Source organism: Ictidomys tridecemlineatus, chromosome 2 (genome assembly GCF_052094955.1).
Source record: "Ictidomys tridecemlineatus isolate mIctTri1 chromosome 2, mIctTri1.hap1, whole genome shotgun sequence".
NCBI classification, from domain to species: domain Eukaryota; kingdom Metazoa; phylum Chordata; class Mammalia; order Rodentia; family Sciuridae; genus Ictidomys; species Ictidomys tridecemlineatus.
In genome coordinates, this window is record NC_135478.1 from 13,517,803 (window position 1) to 13,542,853 (window position 25,051).

Below are 25,051 nucleotides of genomic sequence, written 5' to 3' on the forward strand. Positions count from 1 at the left end.
GGTGATATATGAAAGGCGACTGTCAGGGAGATGATTTGGGTGCCTGCAGCTCCCTGAAAATGTGTCATGTTTTCACACGAAGTTGGTGTGGCAGGATGGTTGAGGCTCACAGGCAGATGCAAGGTAGCTCCAAACCAGAGGTTCTCACCCGAGGGAAAGTGCAGACATTTCCAGTTGTCCTGCACGCCCAGAGGAGGAGGTGCTCCGGAGTCTTGAGGAGGAGGCCAGGGATGCTGGTCGGCATTCTACATGCACAGGAACATGCCCCGCCACAGAGAATTTGTATATGTATATAAGTGTGTGTGTGTGTGTGTGTGTGTGTGTGTCCCATCTCTGTCTATCCATCTATGATCTCTATCTCTATTTATCTGTTCATCTATCCATCTGTCTGATCATCCATCCTTCCATCTGTCAGTCTATCCATCTGCCTGTCTGTCTATCGTACTCCTGGTACATGGTGGGTGGAGGCCGGCAATGTTCCTAAATATCCTATGGTCCACAGGACAGCCCCATCACAGAGAAAGATCCAGACCAAATGTTGTCAGTATAGAGAGTGGGGACCGAGGAGTGACCATGTTAGAGACCGTCTGTCAGTCTTTCTAGCAATTCTATCTGTCTGTATTTATCCGAGTCTCCATATATCTGTGTCAGTTGGCTTTTCATCACTGTAACAAAATACCTGAGGTGCTCAAAGATGGAAGACAGAAGAAAGGTTTATTTGGGCTTAGAGCGTTGGAAGTTCTAGTCCACGACCAGTTGGCTGTGTTGCTTTGGGCCTGAGGTGAGGCAGCCCACGCGGCAGAGCACAGCTGCTCACCTCGTGGCGGGGAGGAGAAGGCGAGTGAAGGGCCGCGTATGCCCAGGCGACTGCAGGATCTCCCAGCGGCCCACTCTAGTACCACCACTTCCCAAAGCATCACGCCTTTAACATGTGGGTCTTGGGGGAACATTTAGGATCCCAAATGTAGACTATTGTATCTATCTTTCTGTCTGTCCATCTATCTTCCTGTCTATCTACCATGCTACTGGCACCTGGTGGGGGAGGCCAGGCATGCAGAAGCTTCCTATGGTGCACAGGATGTCCACCTTGAAGAGTGATCTGGGCCCCAATGTCAACAGCGCAGAGCTGAGAAATGCTGTGGTCAGGACACGCACTCCCCTGGTGCCCTGCTCCCTCCCCTGGGCAAGGGGCCATGGATGTGGGGTGCACACCCCCTAGGGCAGCTGTGGGGAGTCCGGGGCCAGGCTGAGCCTTGCATTCCCTGCCCTGCTGAGTGTGAAGCCTGGATCCCAGTCCAGTCCAGGGAGCTGATGCGGGAATCCTCACTGATTTAGCAGGAGGGGAAGAAGGTTTTGATTTTTGTAATTAAAGAAAAATTCCCATAACTGAAAATTGACCATTAAGAGTGAACACCTCAGTGACTCTGAGCACGTTGGGTGTCATGCAACTGCCACCTCCATCTAGATCCAGAACATTCCATCCCCAAAAGGACGAAGTCCACGCCTGTTGGGTAATCACTCTGCTTTTCCACATCTCCAGTCCCTGATCTGCGTCCTGGGCCTGGATCCTGCTGTGGACATTTCACACAACGGAATCATGTGCCGGGTGGCCTGGGCCTCTGGCTTCTGTCACTCAGCATCGCATTTTTGAGGTTCACCCAGGTCGTAGCCCGCATCTTTCCGTGGCTGAAACCCGCCGTGGGTGCCTGTTCCCCCTTCCTCTGTGATTCCTCGTGAATACCCCAGCCACAGCTGGGTCCCTCCCACTTTAAGGCTGCAGCCAGCCAGCTGCGGGGAATGCGCATGCGTGCGTTTTTGACTTTACCCCTTAAAAGTAAGAACTTCAAACCACCCACCAGATCGCGCTTCTGCCCTGGTGAAGCACGCGGGGGCCTCCAGGTACTTTTAGGAAAGGATCCAAGCTCCTTCCCAAGGTCCTGCAGCTCTGCCACCTTGTCCCTGGCCTGGAGCGCTGTGACCTGAGACCTGCTCCTGCCCTCCTCCCTCCCACCCCAGCCCGGCTAGGCCCCTCTGCTCAGGCGCCTGGCCCCTGCCCCTCACCTTGCCTGTCGCTCACCTCCTCCTGGTGCCTGGAGCTGCTCAAGCTCTCTATAGTTTTGTGGGTTGGTTTCCTTTTGATTTTGTGCTGCTGGGGATTGGACGTGGAAATGCTCCGCCCTCAGCCCCTTTTTTGACACTTTCTTTTGAGACAGGGTCTCACTAAGTTGCCCACCTAGGACGGCAGGAATGGGCCACAGTGCCCGGCTGCCTGGTGTGTGTTTCCCGCCTGGCTCCCTGCACCCGCGGATGCGGCATGGTCTGAATGTCTGGGTCTCCCCCAAATTCACCAGTGGAGTTCTACCCCCAGGGCATGGGATTAGGGGGTGGAGCTTTGAGGGGTGACCGGGTCAGGAACTGGATTAGTGCTTTTGTAACAGAGGCCCCAGAGAGCTCCTGCCTCCTTCTGCCCCGTGAGGACGCAGCAAAAAGATGTCATTCACCAGCCAGAAAGCCGGTCCTTTCCAGACACCAGATCTGGGGCACCTGGGTCTTGGCCTTGCCAGCTTCCAGAACTAGGAGAAAGAGTGTTTGTGGTTTAGGCCCCAAGTCTACAGTGTTTCTGCTGCAGCCCAGAGAGACTCAGGCAGGATCTGCTCTAATGTGGATACGGCTGGCAGGTCCCCGAGGATTCACGCGTTGACATTAATCCCGTCGTGCAGAATTAGAAGACTGGAAGTTTCACCTGACTCTGGTGTTCAGAGGGGGCCTTTGGGAGGTGATGAGGACGGGCCAGGTCGTCAGGGTGGGGCCTCCGAGAGAGAACGGGACCAGCAGGCACACCCCCTGTCTCCAGCCACTCAGGGCTCTGCCTGCAGGAAGGCCATCACCAGCTGGGCACAGTGGTGCACACCTTTAATCCCAGCTTCTCAGGAGGTGGAGGCCAGTCTCAGTGGCTTGGCAAGACCCTTTCTTATAATTAAAAGGGCTGGGGATGTAGCTCAATGGTAGAGTGTCCCTGGGTTCAATCTTCAGAACCACAGAAACAAAACAAAACCAAACCATCCCAGGAACTGGCCCCTTGACCTTGGACAGGAACCGTGATCCAAGACAAGCCTCTTTCTTCTTTTTTTTTTTTTTTTTGACACTGGGGATGGAACCCAGGGGCGCTTAACCACCAAGCAACATCCCCAGCCCTGTATATTTCATCCTGATACATGAAGTTGCTAAGGGCTCTCTAAGTTGCTGAGGCTGGCTTTGAACTTGCGATCCTCCTACCTCAGCCTCCCGAGTCGCTGGGATGACAGCTGTGGGTTTTTTTTTTTTTTTTTAAACAAGGTACTCAGTCTGTGGTCTCATGTTATTGGCCACAGAAAATGGGTTACCACCAGTGTCTAGCTCTCTGTCCCTGGGAGATCAGTGCCTCCAACCAGCCGATGCTCCATCAATGGTTGTTGAACCAACGTGCTGACCCTTCGTGGGCGATCCCCACACCCCGTGGTGCAAACAGAAAAACACCACCTCCGTCCCCTGCTCCGAGACATGACCTCCATGCGATCGTTTCCATCCCTGAGGAAACTTCTGGCAGATCCTGCGGTCGCTCCCGTCTGTCACTCGGAACCCCTGCTCTAATTCTAGCCCCCGAACTCATCTTCTCAGCCCCCTGAAAGATGGCCCTGCCTCTAACTCGGTGGATCAGTTAGCCTTCATCCCGCGACAACGTGGAGGAGGGAAGGTTGGCCCCTGGTCCCAGAGGCTCCGGTGTGGGGTCCGCTGGCTCTGTGGCTCTGGCCCTGAGGTGAGGCAGAGCATCGTGGCGGAAGGGTGTAGTGGTGACCATGAAGCAGAGACGGAGGAACGGTGGGGACAGGATGTGCCTTCCAGAGCTTGACTCTGGTGACCTCGTCCTCCTACTAAGCACCACCTCCCAGTAATGCCACCAAAGTAGGAGTCCATCAGTGGGTTAGTCCACGGATGAGGCCAAAGCTCCCAGGAGCCAGTCGCTGCCCCCCAGGCCCCTCAGTTTGCTGCAAGCCTTCAGCATGGACACTTTAGAGGACATTCCAGATCCAAACGGTGAGACTGGCCTTTTCTTAGGCCAGGAAAGACCGGGGTGGGTTGGAACGGGAGCGGTTGTTTCCTGCGTTAATTCCTGAGTTACCGCTTCCTCCCTCCCTGGGCTGGGTCTCAGGCTGCCCCCAGCAGGGGACAGATGTGCACAGAGAGGAGATGGCTAGGTGGGTCAGCCCCGGGGGCCTGGTGCCTGCCGGGGAACTCCCAAATGCTGATCCCGGGCCTGTGGGGGCGCCCAGTCGGGGTGCCTGTCTCCCTTTCCTGACTTTCACGTCCTCCGTGCACAAGTCCCAGGTGATCCAAGCCCGTCTGGCCTCCCCACAGGCATGGTCTCTCGGAGGCGGAGCTGAAAGACGTCTTGTCCTTGGACGATGAGGTGCTGCAGGTGGTGTACCGGGACTGGACCCCCCCCAGCAAGGAGCTGCTGCGCTTCCCGCCCCTGCTGTGGGTGCGGCTTCGTCGGGACCTGGGCCACTGCTTGGCCCGGAGACCCGTGGACGGCCTCACGCTCCTGGCCATCGCCCACAGGTAGGTCCAGTGACACCGTCTGGTTGGGGCCCCGAAAACAGGACTCAATGTCCAGCTCCTTCTTGACCTCCCACTCCCAGGGAATTAGCTCGGAATTCCAGGCCTCCACCCCAGGGCCTCTAACATACTAACCTCCCCCTCCTCCCCCTCCTCCTCCTCCTCCTCCTCCTCCAGCACGGCAGGCGAGTGCTCTACCTCTGAGCTGTGCCCCCAGCCCCTCGTTTTTTAAATTGAGATGAAACCCACGGAACACTCAATTCACCGTTTAAAAGGCACGATTCAGCGGTGTTTCGTGCACTCTCTGTGCTGCCGACCATCGATTCCATGTCCTTCTGGATTATTTCCATCTCACCAGAAGGAGACCCCCAGAGCCCTCGGGAGGCTGAGGCAGGAGGATCGTGAGTTCAAAACCAGCCTCAGCAACGGCAAGGCCCTAAGCAACTCAGTGAGACCCTGTGTCTGAACAAAATATAAAAATTTTATATTTTGTTCAATCTCCTGGGTTCAATCTCCCCACCAAAGGGGGGAAAACAAAGGTGACCCCTGTCCCCACCCGCAGTCACTCCCACTGCCCCCTCAGCCCCTGGCAGCCACTGGTCTGGCTCTGTCTTTCTGGATTCACCTGTTCCGGACCTGTCATGTCCACGAAGTCACACACTGTGCCTGGCTTCTGTCACTCAGGGTCATGTTTTCAAAGCTCGTCCACGCTGTGGCCTGTGTCAGCGCTTCCTCCTTTTTATGACCAGGTGACGTTCCCTGTGTGGCTGCACCACCTCTGTCAACCGGGCCACCTGCTGAGGGACAGCGGTTTCTTTCCACTTTTTAACTATCGCAGACAGTGCTGAAGGAACGTGTGTGTTTGTCTTCTTTTCTTTTACGTTTTGGAGACCGAGTCTCGTCGCGTTGCCCAGGCTGTGCTGGCCTTGAACTCCTGGGCTCCAGCGATCCTCCTGCCTCAGCCTCCCAAGTGGCTGGGACCACAGACAGGTGCCACCGTGCCTGCTCTTCAAGTTTCTGTCTGAACCCGGTTTGGGGTTCTTTGGGTCCATACCCAAGTGGGCTTGTTGGGTCATGTGAGAATTTATGATTTTATTCTTAACCTATTGAAGTACCCGAGGCTTCTTTTAAAAGTCCATTTATTTAAGGGAAAACAAGACGGCCCATTTGCAGATACGCGCGGAGCAAGGCATCTGGCGGGCAGTGGCCAGACCCTGCACGCACCCAAGGCTGGGGTGGGACGGACTGGGGTTTGGAAGCGGCTCCTGGAAGACGGGTGGCTGCCTCTGAGCCTGCTGTGCCCTCGGGCCGTCAGCCGGTGTCCCTCCCCGCAGACAGCTGGCTGAGGTGGTCTGGGAGCGCTACCTGTCTGGGCCTGAGGAAGCCGAGAGGCACCGCGTCCTGGCCGACTTCTTCTCAGGGGCCTGGAGCCAGGGCACCAAGAAGCTCATCACCCTGCCGCTGGTGGGGAAGCCCCTGAACCTGGACCGCAAGGTGAGGTGACAGGCCTGCTCCCCACCGCCTGGCCGGGCCGGGTGGACTCCCTCCTCCTCCCCGTGCTCCCCACTCTCAGGCCCTCCCCACGACCTCTCCTCCCTCCCCATGCGAGCTGCCTCCTCCATGATTTGGAGGAGCCCAACTTTCCAAAGGGGGAACCCCCACAGTTAACACTGCACCCAGTCCTGGCGTCTCAGGGTTCTCACTCACCCCCTGGGACCGAGTCCTCGGGAAGCCTAACAGTTCTCCCCGCCCCCAAGCCGCAGCCTGGTTCTCCGTCTGCAGGTTGGACCGGTCACAGTTGAAACATATTTTAAAATAAAAATGGAATCTGGTCCCACCTGGGCCACTGAGCAAGGCCCTGTCTCCAAATATATCACTTTCTTATTTATTTTTGGTACCAGGGATTGAATCCAGGGGCACTTAAGCCACATCCCCAGCCCCCCCCCCTTTTTTTTTTTTTGTCTTATTTAGAGACAGGGTCTTGCTAAGTTGCCTAGGACCTCACTAAGTTGCTGAGGCTGGCTTTGAACTTGCAATCCCCCTGTCTCTGCCTCTCAAGCCACCGCACCCAGCTTCAAAATAAATCACTTAAAAAGAAGGGTTGAGGAAGTAGCTCAGAGGTAGAGTGATTCTGGGCTCAATTTCCAGTACCATAAAAATTCCAAAAAAAGGCACCTGCATTGACCATGCGACTTCATATTCTTGTCACTACTCCCTGAACAATTCAGAGTGACAACTGTGTACGTGGCATTTGCACCCAGTGTTCTACGTCATCTAGAGATGACTTAGTCTGTGGGGAGGAGTAGGTTCTCTGCCATTTTCTGTAAGGGACTTGGGTATCCTTGGATTGTGGTATCCAAAGGGTCCTGGAGCCAATCTCCCATGGACACGAGAGACCACTGTGGCTATTTTTTTTGTCTGTCTGTCCATCTGTTTCTTGGGGATTAGACATTTTCCTCTGTGAATTCCATGGTACAATCTTATTTCCAGTCATGAGGTTCCTAAGTGTATCATCAGGCACTTAAAAAAATAATGCTCATGTGATTTTTTTTTTAAAGAGAGAGAGAGAGAATTTTTTTAATATTTATTTTTTAGTTCTCGGCGGACACAACATCTTTGTTGATATGTGGTGCTGAGGATCGAACCTGGGCCGCACGCATGCCAGGCGAGCGCGCTACCGCTTGAGCCACATCCCCAGCCCACTTATGTGATTTTCTAGTGACAAGAGTACCTTGCAATTATGTGAAGCGCAGAGACTCTTGACGTCGAGAATAAAAACCGCCCCGTGCCCACACCCGGGAAGACCTGCCTTACCGTTCCTCTGTGCTTTTCCTCTGGTCTTCTCCCTCACTGTCTGGGAGCAGGAGCCTGGGCATCCTTAGCATGGATGTCATGCCCTGTTTTTGCTTCTCCGCCATCTCAAGGCTCAGCCCCAAAACCTCTTCCTCTGGGGAGCCTTCCAAGGTTTCATCCCTCTCCAGTCTGCAGGCCCCCGCCGTGGCTCCCAGCAATGCCATTGTTTTCCCACCCATTTTTGCAGGCCCAGGTCTGCCGCCTGCACCTTCAGGAAACCTTATTCTCTCAGGAAGGGCTGCCTCCCTGGGGCTTAGATTGCTGAGCCCAGGTCCCTCCCTTTGCCCCAATCCTGTTTGTGGGGGGCTGTGGTCTATCTCTGTGCCCCTGCCCCAGCACTGTCTGGTGCCTGTCCTGGCCCTGTTGGTGGAGTGAGTGAGTGACCTTGCACCCAGGCGCCAGCTGCCAGCCTCTCTTCTCCTCCGCCAGGTGGCCCCGCAGCCCCTGTGGTTCTCGGACACGGTGGCAAACCAGCGGAAGCTGAAGGAGCTGCCCCATCACCTGCTGCACTCGGGGCGCCTGGAGGAGCTGAAGCAGGAGGTGCTGGGTAAGGCCCGGGGGACCACAGGTCCCCACTGCTCTGCCACGCGCCTGCCTTCTGGGAGGGGCAGAGGGCAGGGCAGAGACCCTGCAGAGGTTCTGCAGCAGGGGGCTTCTGCACTCCAGGGTCCCTGACAGGTCCACAGTTGTCACATGTGTCTGTGTGTCGGGGTGCTGCTCAAACCTGGTGATCCGGGGGTGCCTCTTGACACTGCGAAGTGCACAGGACACCCCCACCACAGAGGATGAGCTGCTGCCAGCGCTGCCACCTCGGTGGTCTGTCTGTCCATCCACCTAGGTGTGCATGTGTCTGTCCAACCAGCATGTTTTCTTTTTGTACTGAACTCAGAGTTGCTTTACCACTGAGCCATGCCCCCAGCCCTTTTTATTTATTTATTTTATTTAGAGACCGAGTCTGGCTAAGTTGCTTTGGGCCTCACTAAGACGCTGAGGCTGGCCTTGAACTTTCGATCCCCCTGCCTCAGCCTCCTGAGCTGCTGGGATTCCAGGCACGCACCACTGCGCCCGGCCACCTATCCATTTTTTTATGTCTATCCGTCCATCTTTCTGCCTGTCTGTCTGTCTGTCTGGCAGTGGGGATGTGGATCATTAGTTGAACACCTGCCTAGCATGTGTGAGGCCCCGAGTTTAATCCCCAGTGCCTCAAAGATGTCGTCTATCTCTCCATCTGTCTCGCCAGCCAGTCAGCCATCTTTCTGAATCGTCTTTCTGCACATCCCTGGCCGCACGCATCCACTCATCCCCTTACCCCCGCCTCCATCCATCCTTCCAACTAGCCAGCCAGCCATCTCTATTTTCTATCCATCTATCCATCCGTCCATCTTTCTGTGGATCTCTCCATCCACCTGCCAAGACATGCCCATCTATCTATCCGTGTTTCTTTCTCCACCTGTCTGTCCCGGAATGCGTCCACTCACTTGTTGATTCCTGTGATTCTGAACCAGGGGTTTTCTGCCCCTCGGGAGACGCATTTGACGGTTACATCAGTCACATTGGAGGGTGGAGATGCTGCTGGCGTCTGGGGGTGGAGGCCAGGGTTGGGCTCTGTAGCCTGCGGTGCACAGCTTGCCCACCACCCAGGAGGGTGGTCCAGCCCCCGGTGCCAGTGCTGCTGAGCTTGAGAGCCCCCGGGAGAGACGCAGAGGGGCCTCTCCCCCTCCGGGGAGCCGGCGGGAGGTGCGTGCTTCCCACACCCCGTCTGCGTCTCCCCACAGGTAGCATGAGCTGGATCTGCTGCCGCGCCATCTCCGGGGGCATCGAGAGCCTGCTGGATGACTTTGACATGTGTGCCCCTCACGTGGACTCCCCCGAGGTCGGCCTGGTCCGGGAGGCCCTCCAGCTCTGCCGCCCTGCCCTGGAGCTCCGAGGCATGGGTGAGTCCGCTGCCCGGCTGGGGGTCTCTTCGCGGCCTGGCATGTCTGTTCTTAAGAAGACAAAAAAGATCCCCACAGATTTTTCATTGGTGAAATTCAAAGTATGATAATAGCCATCAAGGACAATGATTAACTCAGAGAAAATTACGAAAATGAGAAAGATGTGAATTGTTTTTTGGGGGGCAACAACGTTGAGCTTTACGGGGGCTCATGGTTTCTTGTCATCGGTTGCATAGCAACACAGGGACCTACAAAAACTGTTAACTGCTGACTCAGCCTGGGTCTGGACCTCAGGCTGCATTTTTCCGACCCTTCCCCAGACCTTGGAGAATCTCTCTAGATCCTGTTGCTCTGCCTGTGATGCTGTTTCGTTTGAGTGTTTTTCAAGTTTCATTTTGAATTCAATTTAACATTTTTGGTGCTGCGGTATTAAAGCCAGAACCTCACACACGCTAAACACTATTTTTTTAAAAAATTATAGCAAGGGCTGAGGTTGTGGCTCAGTGGTAGAGCGTACGCCTAGCACGTGCGAGGCCCTGGGTTGGGTCATCAGCACCACATGAAGATAAATGAATAAGATAGTGGTATTGTGTCCAACTACCACTAAAAAATAACATCAAAAAAAACATAGGCAAATTACATGTAGCAAATTTCACCACCTTCACCATTTTTAAGTGTTTGGTTGGGTGGCGTGAGGAGTCCACGCGTGTGTCTGACCACCTCCACCACCGTCTGCACTCCTCTTCCACCTTCCCAAGCTGAAACTCCGGCTCCAGGAGATGTGGGCTTTAGACGCCTCCCAGCCCTGGGGCACCCACCGTTTTGCATCCTGTCTGGGTGGCTTCGGTGACTCCCGGGCCCACTGTCCTTTCCTGCTCCCAGCCGAGTGCCAGCCTGGCTGGACCTGCTTAGTGTCCAAGACGAGGTGCACCTCACACTACGGTGTGCGGCCGTGGCCTCGTCCTCTCCCTGAGTGACGGCACTGAGTGCATGTCCTCGGGGTTCATCTACACGGGGGCCTGAGTCAGGATTTCCTTCCTTTTCTGGTTGAATCACACCCCACCGCGTGTCCTCTGCATTTTGTGTCTCCATGCATCTGTCCGAGGTGGTTGCTTGGCTTCCTTCCATCTCGGGCAGCCGTGAGTACGCTGAATATGTCAAGTGGCAGATGTCTCTCTTTGAGACTCTGCCTTCCACCCTTTTGAGTTTGTTCCCAGAAGTGGAATTGCTGATTCTTGGGGTGATTCTGTTTAACTTTTTGAGGAATTGTGCACCACTTCTCACAGGGACTGTACTTTTTTCAGTCGTCGATGGACCCAATACCTTTATTTTATTTATTTATTTTTATGTGGTGCTGAGGATGGAACCCAGGGCCTCACGCGTGCTAGGTGGGCGCTCCACCACGGAGCCCCAGGGGATGGACCATTTTACAATCAAACAAGAACAACTTTCCCTCTACCCTTGGATATTCAGTGCCTGGGAGCCTGGGAATTAAACTAACAAAAGCTGAGCAGGAGAAAAGACAGACGGATATTAACTGTGTGTGCACGAAAACTTCACAGAAAACATGAAAAAGCCCAAAGATGTGGCGAGATCCGGGGACTTATATACCAGTTTAACAACGGGTGATAAATTGTGAAGGGAGTGTGTGGAGGAAGGAGGTGGTCACAGAGGTTTAAGTCCCCATAGCCAAAGCGCCTCTCCATGGTGGCCTGGGGATGGATGAGTGGTGGCCTGGGACTCCCTTGCAGAGTGTTCTTCTTGGTCTGTGAAAGTCCTTGAGCTGATTGCTTCTCTCCAGACGGTGCTGGGAATGACCAAGCCTGGCCATAGCACAGGACATCCTGGGGGTCCTGCTTGGGATTTGCCAGCTTGACACCCTCCTGTTTCCGGGGCCTCTGCATTTTCAACCACTGCCCTGTTTCCATCTGTCTTCATGCTCTCTCTCTCTCTCTCTCTCTCTCTCTCTCTCTCTCTCTCTCTCTCTCCTTTCTTCTTTCTTTCTTTTTTCTTTTTTTTCTTTTTGAGACAGGATCTTGCTAATTGCTGAGGGCTTTGCTAAATTGCTGAGGCTGGCAATCCTCCTGCCTCAGCCTCCCAAGAAGCTGGGATTACAGGCGTGCACCACCACACCTGTCTTCACTCTTACTTATCCTTGCTAATGGTTTTCTTTTGCATCACGTCTGCCATGCCGGACTCTGTGCTTAATGAGAATAATGGTACCATTCCTTTGCTCACTGCCACATTTCCATCCCTGTCCCAAAGACCAGACCTGGCCATGAACATGGATTCCGAACCCCATGTGTCAGTTGAAATCTTGGCTCTGCCACTTAACTGAAATCCTCTCTGTCCTTGCATTTACCTCCTGGTCAGTCCTCCATTTCCCCATATGCAAAACGAGAATGCTCATCAGTCGTCCCACCGAGGGCTTTGTGGAAGGGTATGTGAGTCCATTCATGCAGAGCCTGTCCCTGTGGTGCCATCAGGGTTCTGTCACTGTCCCAGGAGAGCATCAATATTGCTGATGTGAAAGACCTTGGATGAGGCATTGCTGCACCTGGCCAGGGTCCTCATCATCAGAAAAATGCAGAATTAAACAGAAGCTGCTGTCTGTGCGCTTGGTTACACTTGTCTCGTGCACCGTGCAACCCCTACTGACCGCCTGCCCTTGTCCCAGGTGCAGAGCCAGCTCCTTCTGAGGTCCAGGGATGGTGAAGCTCTGTCCCGGCTCACTTACCACTTTCTCTCTCTCCCATGGAACAGCACAAGGAACTGTCTACAAAGAATGACAATGTAAGAGGTGCTCCCCAGGAACTGTAAGCCTCCCTGGGGTGACTTCCCAGTCCAAGGGAAGATTAAAAGTCCAAATCCTAGCAAGATCTTTGCAAACCCCTTGACTACCCGCGGCTCACCCTAGACAGGAATAACTGTCACCACCAGGGGGCGCTGTGGGACAGCCCTGAACGCTCCACAAGCTGGGGACGGGGATACCCATCCGAATAACCCCAAGGCGTCCATCCTGATTGCCCCCTTTTGCCTCAGGGTCCAACAGAGTCGCTTCTGATCCTGTGTGTGTTTCAGTAGACTTTAGTTACTTATTTATTTAGCATTTTTAGGTTTAAAGGAAAATTGAGTAGGAGTCAGAGATTTCCCTATAGCCCCTGCTCTGATCTTATTGAAAAAGTTACTATTTTGTTAATCACAGGTTTGAGGACCATTGATTTTGATTTTTTTTTTAAATGCATTAAGGCAGTATTTATCTTGATAGTTGAGTTGATTGGCTCTACCTTAAATTTTGCATCTGCAGTAAATGCCACATTCACTTCTGGTCCCAGGTCTGTCCCCCATTCTACCCATGGAACCACCAGCATGCCAAAGCCCAAGGAATTCTTGTCATTTTCCCAGGCTCCATGGTTAGAAAGTGCCAACGACAGGCTCAGAACAAACAATCTAACTTCAGCATATCTGATATATTAGTCTTTGTTGTTGTTGTTACTGTAATGAAATACTTGAAACAGGCTACTTTATAAAGAAAAGAGGTTTGTCTTGGTTCACAGTTCTGATCCAAGGTCGATGGCCTTCTTGCTGGCAGAATCCTGAAGTGGTTCAGAGCATCACATGGGGAGAGACAGGGAATGGGAATGTGTTCTCTGGCTTTCCTCCCTCTTGAATCATGGGACTCTCCACTGATGGCATTATTTAATCTAAATCATTTTCCAAAGGTCCCACCTCTAAACAACATGGTCAGATTCTGTTTTCTCTGTTAATACTCTGTTAACAATTTAAGGTAGAGCCAATCAACTCAACTATCAAGATAAATACTGCCTTAATACCTCACAGTTGGGATACATTTCAACACATAAAACCTTGGGTAACACACTCTTGCCATATCCGTGCCACCTATCACCTGGTCTTGTTACTAAGGGCATTGGAATCAAACTTTTGGGGGTCAGATTTCCTTCTCTTACTCTCTGTGTGACCTTGTGCAAGTCACTTAACCTCTCTGTACCTCATTTCCCCCTTTCTAAACCTGGAATAATAATGATAGTACTTCCGTGTAGCAGGCAGGAAAATCAGCCCACCCCCCAAAAAAAATATATATTTACCTGCTAATCGCTGGACAAGTGACTATTAAGTAGCTACAGCCAAGAAGTCCCTGGAGCCACCAGACAGTGACAGTGGCCCTTGGAGCCTATGGAGGGGGCGTTGCCATGCCAACCCCTGATCTCAGGCTGCTGGCCCCACAGCTGTGAGGGGGTGCAGTGCTGCTGTTCTGAGTCGTCCAGGCTGGTACAGGTCCCCCGGCCTCCAGACGGTCCCCAGCTTGTGCTGGTTTGATTCTAGGTGGTGCGCTTGACGCGCATCCGCAGACACTTCACACTTGAATTTCAATCTTTATTTCCAGTCATTGGCAGTGGCTTGATCCTCTCGTGATGGCGGTCCCGAGGGGAGACAACGGGGCCCCCACGGAGGGCTGGAGCGGGATGTTCAGGGGCGTGGTGGGCTCCACGCGCTTCCCACTTGCATTTTCAACTTATGATGGGTTTCAAGGGTGAGGCCCCATCGTAAGTTGAGGAGCACGGTGCGGTACCCTGGGACTTGCTGGGGAAACGATCGGGGCCTGTGTTGTTCTGGGCTTTTCAAACACAGCCACAGACAAGGCAGATGCGTCTTTGTTCTGGGAAGCTGAGGGCTAGGGTGGTGGGGAGATCAAAAGAAACCCAGAGCCTGGGCTGGGCTCAATGGCAGAGTGCTTGCCCGTGAGCACATGTGGGGCCCTGGGTTCGAGTCTCAGCACTGCGGATGGATGGATGGATGGATGGATGGATGGATGGATGTTCATTGTCAACCAAATCGCAACTGAGGTCCAACCTGAGCATGGGGTGGGCCTGGAGGGGCGGGGCCTGGTCTGGAAGGGTGGAGCCTGGGACTGGAGGGGCGGGGCCTTGGTGGAGGGGTGGGCCCTGGGCTGGAGGGGCGGGGCCTTGGACTGGAGGGGCGGGGCCTGGGCTGGAGGGGGGGCCTGGGCTGGAGGGGCGGGGCCTGGGTGGAGGGGCGGCCCACCGACCTTCACCGCACCCCCTTGCAGACAGGAGCGTCCTGTACACCGAACTCCTGGCCAGACTCCATTTCTTCGCCGCGTCCCACCCCGCGCTGGTGGGGCAGCTGTGCCAGCAGGCCCAGAGCTGGTTCCGGGTGTGCCCGCATCCTGTGCTGGTGCCCCTTGCAGGATTCCTCCAGCCCCCGGGGGGGCCCCTGCGGGCAGCCCTCACGGGCTGTCACAAAGGTGAGTGTCCCCAGCGTAGCAAATCCCGCCAGGCCCCTGCCTTCCACCCGGCAGGCGGCAGGTGCTGGGGCTGCGCCTGCCGCCAGTGAGGAGCCCCGTGGGCGCTATCAGCGCAAGCCCTGGCTGTCTCCTGCTGGCTCCGCTTCTGTCCCCAGCGGCTGGAGATTACTGGTGTAAATGCTGCTAATGAGCCCGCTGCCAGAGGGTGCCTCCAAGGTCCCCTCCCAGAGAGCCCCGTGCCACTGCCCTGAGTGGCTGCAGTTCCCAGGCTTGTGCTGGGAAGCCTGGGGGCTAGGGATTGGTGCCTGGTGGCCCCAAGAGGCTGACAGAACTGCAGGCGGCCGCGGGGCCCCAGAGGGTCACGGGAGAAGAGGACCCAGGGCAGGTCATTGACTCGTTATCCTTGGTTCTTCCATCTGTCCATGCATCCTTCCTCCCTCCCATCTCCCCACCAACCTTCCTGTCCACCCACCGCCCACCTGCCCTCCATCTTCCCTTCCACCCTCCCTCCCCAAGCCATCCCTGCTTCCTCTGATCCCACCCTCCTACCCAGGGGCTCATCTGTCTGTCCACTCAACCCCTCCTCTGCCATCTTCGCCTGACCCCACCAGCCACACCCTGCCCCATGTCAGCTTGCAGGCCACCTATGACCTGACTCTTCCTCTCCCGCCCCCACCTCTCCCTCCACTCACCATGGCTCACCCACCGACCTGCGCTCCGCTCACCCACCCGTCTCAGCCGCCTTCCTTTTATCTGCTCACCTACGATTCCTCATTCTCACTGTGACATCTCTATCAGCTCAGGGGTCAGATGCCGGGCTGTTACCAGCAAGGCTCTTTCGGTACCCCAGGACCCGGTAGAGAAAGTCACACTTCCCAGGCCCTTGTTTCCAAAAGAGGCGTCCTGGGATGCTGAGTGGGACACGTGGAGGAATCCCTTCAGGGGCGGCCACTAGAGGGCTGGGCTGAGGATTCTGAGGCTGAAGTTGGTTTAGTGGGATAGACTGTGCCTTTGTCAGGATACAGGTTCAGATGTTGTGACAGAAACCAAAATAACAGTGACTTAAATATAACAGTGACTTAAATATAACAGTGACTTAAATAAAGTAGAATGACCTGGAGGCAGAAATTATCATTTCTGCTCTTGTCTTATCGACTAGCACTTTGAGGCCTGGGCAAGAACCTGGATACTTCTATGGGGGCCTGGCAATGTTCCAGCCCCCAACCAGGTTCAAGCTTCCTGGGAAAGCCACTCCAAGACTTGGGGACCCTATTGTGTCCTAGGGAGTCGAGCAGATCCCCACTCACAGATGCCAATAGCACCTTTGTTCCCAGTGGTGACATCCCCATATGTCTCCAGACATCACTCACTGTCCCCTGGGGGACGGAATCACCCTGGGTGAGAACCACCAAGGACAGGCTGGGTTTAGTCCTTCCTCTGACCCACGGCAACACAGTGTCACAGCAAGCCCCTTGGTCTGGCACCTGACGACCCCAGCTACAGAACCCTGGCTCTGCTGCCTCCTCCCATGTGACTCTGGACAAGGGGCTGAGTCTGTCTGTGCCTTGGTTTTCTAACTGTGAAGTGGGGGCTCTCCAGAGGATCCCCTGGCTGGGCACCTGGACACGGGCACTGAGGCCATCTCTTCTGCATGGCTACAGGTATCACCGCCATGGCGTGGAGCCTGGAAGAGAAGTTGTTGGTGGTCGGCACCCAGGATGGCCTCGTGGCTGTGTGGGACATGGAGGAGCAGCAGGTGGTCCACATTCTAACAGGACACACGGGTGAGGCTCAGCAAGGGTGGGGTGGTGTGGTCAGCATCTTCCTCGTGTCCCACAGCAACCTCCCCACAGGTTCACTTCTCTGTATTAAAGCTGGTCTCATGTCCTGCACCAGGCAGCTAGAGCTGCGTAACAAAGCTTCACGATACACAGCGACAGATACGCTGCTTCTTCAGCTCATCCTCTGCGGGTCGGTAATTCAGATCAGGCTCTGTGGGAAGTTCCTCTGGTGCCAGCCAGACCGGTTCATGCATTGGCAGTCAGTTGGCTGGTTCAGGGTGTCCTCAACCGAGATGGCTCAACGCTGCTCTGTGTGGGCCTCATCCTCCTGCAGCCAAGGTCTAGCAAAGGCAGGGTTTCCAGAAAGCAAAATGGAGCTCGCAATATCCGAGTTCCAGACGTGGAGGTGGTGCTCCGTCAAGAACCATCCAGAGTTGGGGGGGCGGGTAGGGACATGGGCTCCCTCTCCTGCTGAGAGGACCCGCAAAGTTACCTCGTCAAGGGTCTGGAGCACCGAGGGGAAAGAATTGTGGTCTTTCTGTGTCCACCTAGAGCCTGCCTTGGTTCATTTCTGCTGCCGTAACAGGGTTCCCCAGACGGGTAAACTGTCAATGGCTCATGGCTATGGAGACTGGGGAGTCCAGGGCCCAGGGACCCCTCTGATGAGGGTCTTCTCACTGCGTCACGTGGTCAGAGAGCCAAAGGCAGAGGGGGCCCGCCTCCCGTGTTCTAACTGACCCAACCCTTTAGAGGATCAGCGCCGCCATGACCCGATCCCCTCTGGAAGGCCCCACCTGCCCCACTGTTGCTTTGGGGCTAAGTTTCCAACAGACAAATTTGGGGAGAGGGACCTGCAGGCCCCAGCAGATCCTAAAGGAGTGTTCCGTTCTGCTTGTGTCCCCCACACGCGATTCGTTCTCTGAATCCTTGACTGAGCTTGGCCCCGCGTCCCTTGTGCCAGGCCCTGTCCTAGGTGCTGAAGGGAGACGGGGCAAGGCTGACCCGAGGGGCACCCAGGCCTCCTCCCCCAGGCTAGGCACACGCCCACTGTCCACAGCTCCACGGTGACCACCTTTCTAATAGGGCATTCGTGAAAAATCAGAACCAATGCAAAAACCCAAGGTGAACACCATCTCAACCTGCCTGTTTCACGTTTTATTATTTTCTGATCTGGGGATGGAGTCCAGGGCCTCACCCGTGCTAGGCAAGCCCTCTGTCACTGAGCCCCAGCCCCATAACTCACTCCTTCATATTGATGAGTAGAATTCCATCCTAAGAACCGACCACGGTTTGTTTATCCATTCATCCATCTGCGTCGTTTCAGTCCTTGGTGATCAGGAGCAGCGCTGCCGTCCGCCATGGAATCTTTACACTTAGAACGATAAAGGCAGCAAAAAATAGTTCATTGCTCCCCAAAGCTCATTCTCTTCATCCCTTTGGGGCTTCTATAACAAAATGCCACCGTCTGGGTAACGTAGGCACAACAGGAATTTACGTCTCACCATTCTGGAGCCTGGGAAGCCCAAGATCAAGGCCTCAGGGTTCCACGTCTGGTGACGGATCTCTGATTGGTTAAATTGGCCCACGTCATCCACAGATGTCCCTGGCTGATGTTAGTTTGACTTGTGGCTTTTTGATATTGATGGTTGAAGCTCACGAGAACCGACCCATAAAACTCTTGTTTTTCATTTTCAGTCCAGTATTCAATGCATTGCATGGGACATTCCACACTGTACTTCACAGTGGGCCTGTGTTAGATGGCGGTGGCCAACAGGAGGCTCATGTGAGGGTTCATAGAGAGAAACGTCACTGGGGCTGCCGCTGGGCTCAGTGCTAGAGCAGTCGCCTCACAGGCCAGGGGAGGCCCTAGGTTCAATCCTCAGCACCACATAAAAATAAATACACAAAATAAGGATATTGTGTCCAACTACACCTAAAAAGTAAATATTTTTTTTAAAAAAAGAAAGAAATGTTACTCTTTAAAAAAGAAAGAGATGTTACTTTAAAAGGTTCTACCTTGCCTAGCATGTGTGAGGTCTTGAGTTCAGTCTCTAGCGCCACAAGAATAAACAAATGGGTACAAAGTAATACCAACTTCCACTTTATCAGCAAAGTGAGGAATTAGTTGATTTCTTGTATCAGTTTGCCACATTCAGATGATCAATCTTTAGAATTTTTACCAATATGGTAGGTAATTAGGACATATTGGTATTTTGTTTGCATTTTTTTGTGAAGTCGATCATGATTTTCAAATGTTTATTGTTTACCAGCACTATTTTTTTGTAAAAAATCCTATTTATTTTCTTTGTCCAAGTTGTGAGTAGATCATTTGCATTAGTTCTTGATTATTTGTAAGAACTCTTTATTTATTCAGGAGAGTCTATTAGTCTGTTTTATGTTGTAAATATTTTTTTCCCATCTGTCATGTGCCTTTCAACTACATTTTATATTCCCGAAGCTTTACATATTCAGGTAATCAATTGGTCAGTTTCTTCCTTTTATTTCTTCCAAATTTTATGTTTTGTTTGGGATGTGTCTTTCCAAGATTATAAAAATTACAGGAGATTTCTTATAATCTTTCAAGAATTGTACTCTATTCTTAAAGCATGTTTATTAATTTTTAAATAGTCTCTGAATGTTGAACCTTTGTAAAATTCAATTGTCTCTGCTTATTACAAATTCAACATCTGGGACAGTTGATTGAATCCCAACCCATTTTGTTACTCTTAATTTTGTTCAGTTGCCATCCATTAATTTCCATCTTTTCTTTGGTAAAGCAGGGTACTTATACACTGACGGGCCTTTGATAGTTATAAAGACACAGTGTTTCTGGCTAACAGACCCTCCCTTCACATTCTGCTGCAGGAGAGGTGAGGTGTGTTAAAGTTTTTGCAGAAGGGAGTCTTGCCATCTCTGCCTCAAGGGACCACACTCTGCGTGTGTGGAACTTACTTTCTGGCCAGGAGAAATTTACCATTTGGGATGGAGGCTCGAAAAATTCCACTGAACCCCAGATCTGGAACCTTCATGTGGATGAGACAAATAAAATCATGTATTCAGCCTCTGGCTCCAAGGTAATGAACATCTAAGGAAGACTGATGGAGTAGGTTCTTCCCGTACGGAAGGGCTCTCTGAAATGGGGGGGAGTGGGTGCAAACGGGGTCACACACCACATGAAAGGGCATCAGAGGAAGTTCACATGATATTGAGAGTATTTTTTTCTCTTAATATCTGCGGCTTTCCATCTTTTCTAATAGAGTATGTTAAGGCTATATATTTCCCTCTAAGTACAGCTTTATCTGCCTCCCATCAACACTTGTTTTTTGAGACAGGAGTCTCACTGTCTTGCCAGGTTGGCAAATCTCGTGAGAGACTGGCATTACCAGTGTACATCACTATGCCCCGATCCACACTTTTAATGTGTTGTGTTTTCATTTACGTGCAGCTCAAAATGCTTTCAGATTTCACTTTTGAGTTCTTGCTTGACCCATATGCTCTAGAAAAGTGTGCGGTCAGTTTCCCAAAAATTCTGGGGTTTCCAGATAGTTTTCTGTTATTTTTTTTCTAGTTAGATTCTTTTTCTATGATGTGAATCCTTTCAAATTTATTGAGGTGACTTATGATCTCTCTTAGTAATGTTCATGTAAATCTGAAAACGATGCGCGCTCCACTGTGTCCTTCCATTATGTGAGTCATAACCCTGTGATCGATGCTTTATGAATGGAGACACCCAAGAGCATAGTGGATAAAAGCTCAGTAACTAAAGCAAGAGAAAAAACCTCTAAACTCGTCCTTCGGTTATCCAGGGGGATTGGCTTCAGGACTTTTTCAGATTTCAAAATTCACAGGTGCTCAAGTCTCTTTTATAAAACGGTGTAGTATTTGCATCTAAACAGTGCATATTTTAAATCATCTCTAGATCACTTATTTACCAAATGCAGTGAACGTGCTATGTGCACAGGCACTATGGTATATTTTTTAGGGGGATGACATCAAGAATAAAAGTCTGTATATGTTCAGTGCAAATGTAATTTTAGAAAATATGTTGAATCCCTGATTGAATTCACAGGTGTGGAACCATCAGTGGTAGATGGGAGTGACCTCGGTCACATCACTCCCTTGTCCCCACCTACTTCATAAGATCATGACTGCACAACACCAGCATAGTGCCGGGCAAAAAGCACCAAGTAATTAGTGTCTATTAATTACTATATTTCATTAGCAACTGGTAGTTGTTACCAGGAGTACTGGTGCTTATGAACTGTGCTGTCCAGCGCAGGAGTCCCAGGGCAGATAGGGCTGAGGGGACACTTGACATGTGGCTGCTCTCACCTGCTGGATTTCAGAGACTTCGTATGATAAAAACGGTATCAACTATTGCCGACACAATTTCAATAGCAATTACATCTTCAGCTGCTAACATTTGGATGTGCCAGGTGAGGTGAAATACATTTTAAAAATTGATCTCACCTGTTTCTTTTGACCTTTTTAAAGTGGCTGATAAAAATTTAAAATTACATGCAGCTTGCATTATATTTTTAGTAGACAGGGAGTGTTTAAATCTTTGAGAAAAATTCATCTCAAAATTGATTATAAAAATCATCTTTGGGATTAGCAAAAGTTTGGGAAAGTATAAAGAAGTAAAGTATAAAGAAGTAACCGCCAAGATAATCACTGTTAACATCATGTGATTCTGCTTTGTGCAGTGTGTGTGGGCATATGAGTTTTTCTGTGTGGGCACATGTATATAGTGAAATTGGATTAAACCAGATATGCAGTTTCATGAAACTGCTTTCCCTCTTACTATTTAATAAGCCCCTGAGTATTTGCCAATAAGTAAACATTCTTCAAAACCATGTGCTTAGCAATTGGGTAAGATTCCATTATTGTTGACTCTATATAATTTATTTAATCCTTTGTTGTTGGACGTAGAGGTTGTTTCCATTTCTTTGCCCTTACAAAAAGCTGAATAACTTTGTGTGTGTATATAGTCTTATCTCCCACTGGAGCTCATACATGCACACCATCGTGTCTGTCTTTTTTTTTTTTTTTTTGAGATGGGGTCTCACTATATTGTCCAGGTTGGTTTCTGCCTCCTGGGGTTCAAGCAATCCTTCTTCAGCTTCCTGAGTAGCTGGGATAAGAGATCCTCCTGCCTCAGTCTCCCAAGTACCTGGGACTCCAAGCACAGGCCACCATGCCTGGCTCACCCTTTAATTTTTTAATATATACTTTGGAGGTAGAATGAACATCAAAAGTTTAATAATCAAATGAATAATGCCCATTAAAAAAGATACTTTTGAGGAAGTTAAATTGAATTTTAAGCTGCTTCATTCAACAATCACTTGTAACAAACAGGTATGTCAATGCCTGGGGCGCTGCTGACTTTTTTTCTGTGTTTAAAACTTTTAAATTCTGGAACAATTTTGGGTTTAGGGAAGAGCTGTGAGCATCCCCTAACCCTCCACCCAGCCTCCCTGTTGACCACATCTTCTATACCAAGAGTAAGTCGGTCACATCGAGACATTCATATTGACGATCACTGTCCGCTCAGCTCTGACTTTATTGGGAGTCCGTCAACGGTCCACATGTGTCCTTTTGTTTTTCCAGGATCCGACAGAAGATCCATAGCTCCTTTTATTTTTCCTCTGTGAGGTGTTAGTGCTGAAGATAGAAAGCATGAACCACAGAGAGGGATGGCTCTTGTCTCGCGTGGTGGGAGCAGAGGTGGGAGGGGGCTGACATCCAGGGTTCAAGGCCAGCCAGGGCAGCTCAGGAAGAAAGACAGGAACGAGGGAGGGAGGAGAGGGAGGGAGGGAAAAGTGGGGTAGAAACAAGGGTCTGATCTGCCTCTGGAGGCGCAGCGGGGGCGCTGCAGGACGGCTGTGCTGTTCACTGTTCCCTAGATCAACGCTTGGAGTTTGGAAACGGCGGAGCTGGTTTTCCGCATCCCGGGAGATGGCGCCGATCCCTGGGTGAGCACGGCCGTGCTGGCTTCCCAGACCAGGCTGCTGGCCGTGTCCAGGGGCGGCGAGGTCACTCTGTGGAACTCGGCCACGGGGAGCCTGCAGGGGAAGCACCGTTTGTCCAGCATCAAAGAGGAGACCCCCACCTGTGCCGTCTCGGTCCAGACGCAAGGCAAGGTGGTCACTGGGTTCAGTGACGGCTCCATCTCTTTGGTAAGTCACTTTGCTGCTCATGAGGCGGGCATCTGTGCACCTCAAGAGTATCAAGACACTCCGGAGGTGGGAGAAGACCTGGCCTGGTGCTTTTTCTGTATGATGTGCAGCTTCTTGATTCATCACAGTTCAGGAAACCTCCATGGCTGTTTCCCAGGGCCTGGGTGATGTGGCAATGGGAGAGTTGGGTCCTTCCAGGAGGCGTTGGTAGGCATCCTCTCAGACAGGCCAGCAGCTGAATGCTATCCCCGAGTTCCACATGGTGGACAGATGCTCCCATGGACATTTATGTATGGACCAACCTGCTAGGTCAGCTGGGAGGGGAAGAGCCCCCAGCTATGACATTGTACCTGTTTCCAACAAGAAGCTTTCAGAAAGACAGAAAACCATTATGGGGACTTAGGTGTGATTGCAAAAGCAAGTCACGTAAGGAGTTGTAATGGAGAAGCACAGGCACCATGCTAGACAGGGGATGAACTGTAGAAATGTCAGAGCCCTGTCTTGGGCAACTTTGCATTGCTCTAGTTAAATGCCTGAGGATAGGAACTTTATAGAGAAAAAAGGTTTACTTGGGCTCACAGTTCTAGAGACAGGCAAGTTCAAGAGCACGGTGTCAGCATCTGCCCAGCTTCTGGTGAGGGCCTTGAGCTAATCCACAGAAAAAGTTGGACTAGCCCACAGCCATGGCCATTCTTTTAAACGTCGTCCATGGGATTTGGGGTTTCAGTGACAGGGCTGGGACTGCACGGCCCACAAAGCTAAACATATTTACTTTCTGGCTTGTTCCAGAAAAAGTTTGCCGAGCTCTGGGCTAGAGGTGCTTTCATGGAAATAACAAATTCTCGTGGGGCGCTCACTCTCTGAGGACTCCACGTCTGTCACGTTATCTCACCCTGAAAACAGCATCAGGATGTAGTTGTTATTGTCGTCGGTCACAGCAAGGTAAACTGAGGCGCAGAGAAGGACGGCCATTTGCCTAAAGCCGCACCCGTGGGGAGAGGTTTCCAACCCCAGCAGCCTGGCTCTGGCCCTGTGCTCCGGCGGCTGTGCCCAGCTTCCCAGAGCGAGGCTTTCTGGACCTGAGATTCTTGACATCTAGGGACTGTCCACTCTTTGCTCTGGGGTTTGCCCCGACCTTGTAGGACATGGAGCATCATCCCTGACCCCTACTCACCCAATGCAGAGTATCCTCCATCCTAACATCCAAAGATGTCCTCAGGCCCTGACCCGTGTTGCCTGGGGCACAGTCACCCTGTGGAGGACCGCTGCCCGACATATGGTGTAGAAAAAGGGCAGCTTACGTCCAGGACCTGAGGTGGACAGTTATTATGCGAGTGACCATTGAAACTCGTACGGACAGCAGTCAGCCCTGGGCAGGGGGACCACGGGGGACGGTGGGGTGACGCTCACACACATTCCAGGCAGTTCTTGGTTTTAGAATCTTATACAGTATCCTTGCTAAATCATATAGCTCAGTGGTCGAGGGGAGTGCTTAGCATGTGCAGGCCCGGGTTCCATCCTGGCACCAGAAAGAAGGAGAAGGGGGAGGAGGAGGGGGAGGAGGGGGAGGGGGAGGGGGAGGAGGAGGAGGAGGAGGGGAAGGGGGAGGAGGGGGAGGGGGAGGAGGAGGAGAAGGAGGAGGGGAGGAGGAGGAGGGAGAGGGGGAGTAGGGGGAGGAGGAGGAGGAGGAGGAGGAGGAGGGGAGGGGGAGGAGGGGGAGGAGGAGGAGGAGGAGGAGGGGAGGGGGAGGAGGGAGAGGGGGAGGAGGAGGAGGATCACCTAAAAAAATAAGCACTAACAATCATGAGGAAGAAATTCACTTCGTCCTGCCTGTACTAAATAAAGATTGAACGACTTATCTTTGAAATATCGTACTGGTGCAAATGACTCACTTTTAGGGCTACCTGTGCAGCCCACTGTCCAAGATAATGAATGTAAAGCTTTCAACTTGGGGCCTGTTGTGGGTCAGGTGCTCAAAATCAGTAGCCGAATTTGGGATGAATATCAGGATTGAGGAATAAACCTTCCCTTCAGAAACGGAGAGTGTGTGGTTAGTTACTGTACTGGTATAACTGAAGCTGGGAACTTTATAAAGAAGACAAGTTTATTTAGCTCACAGCTTTAGAGGCTGAAAGTCCAAGGTCAGGTGACCCCATTGAAGGGCATCCTGGCAGGAATGCAAGGGAGAGGAAGAGATTGCATCGACAGACAGAAAGGAGAGAGTGGTGTCTGAGGTCCCGCAACACCTCGTGAGGGTGTGTGAGTCCCTTTTCTGTTTCTGTAACACGATACCACAGACTGGGGAAGTTGTAAAGAAAAGGGGTTCGTCTGTGCTCACGGTTCTTGAGGTCTGGTTTGTAAGGCACCATCTAGTGATGGCCTTCTGCTAGCAGGGTCTGCCGTCAGTGCTGGGGGCTTGCG

General features: G+C 52.1%; 1 protein-coding gene across 1 annotated transcript in view; it reads left to right on the top strand.

The window, feature by feature from the left end:
• Positions 1–25,051, top strand: part of Nwd1 (NACHT and WD repeat domain containing 1) — a 61,973-nt gene that overhangs the window by 21,481 nt on the left and 15,441 nt on the right. Inside the window, exons 6-13 of the mRNA XM_078037756.1 lie at positions 4,396–4,599; positions 5,931–6,090; positions 7,879–7,996; positions 9,225–9,383; positions 14,473–14,670; positions 16,332–16,454; positions 19,317–19,525; positions 22,358–22,630. Coding sequence (XP_077893882.1) covers positions 4,396–4,599; positions 5,931–6,090; positions 7,879–7,996; positions 9,225–9,383; positions 14,473–14,670; positions 16,332–16,454; positions 19,317–19,525; positions 22,358–22,630 — 1,444 coding nt within the window. The remainder of the gene's footprint in view (positions 1–4,395; positions 4,600–5,930; positions 6,091–7,878; positions 7,997–9,224; positions 9,384–14,472; positions 14,671–16,331; positions 16,455–19,316; positions 19,526–22,357; positions 22,631–25,051) is intronic.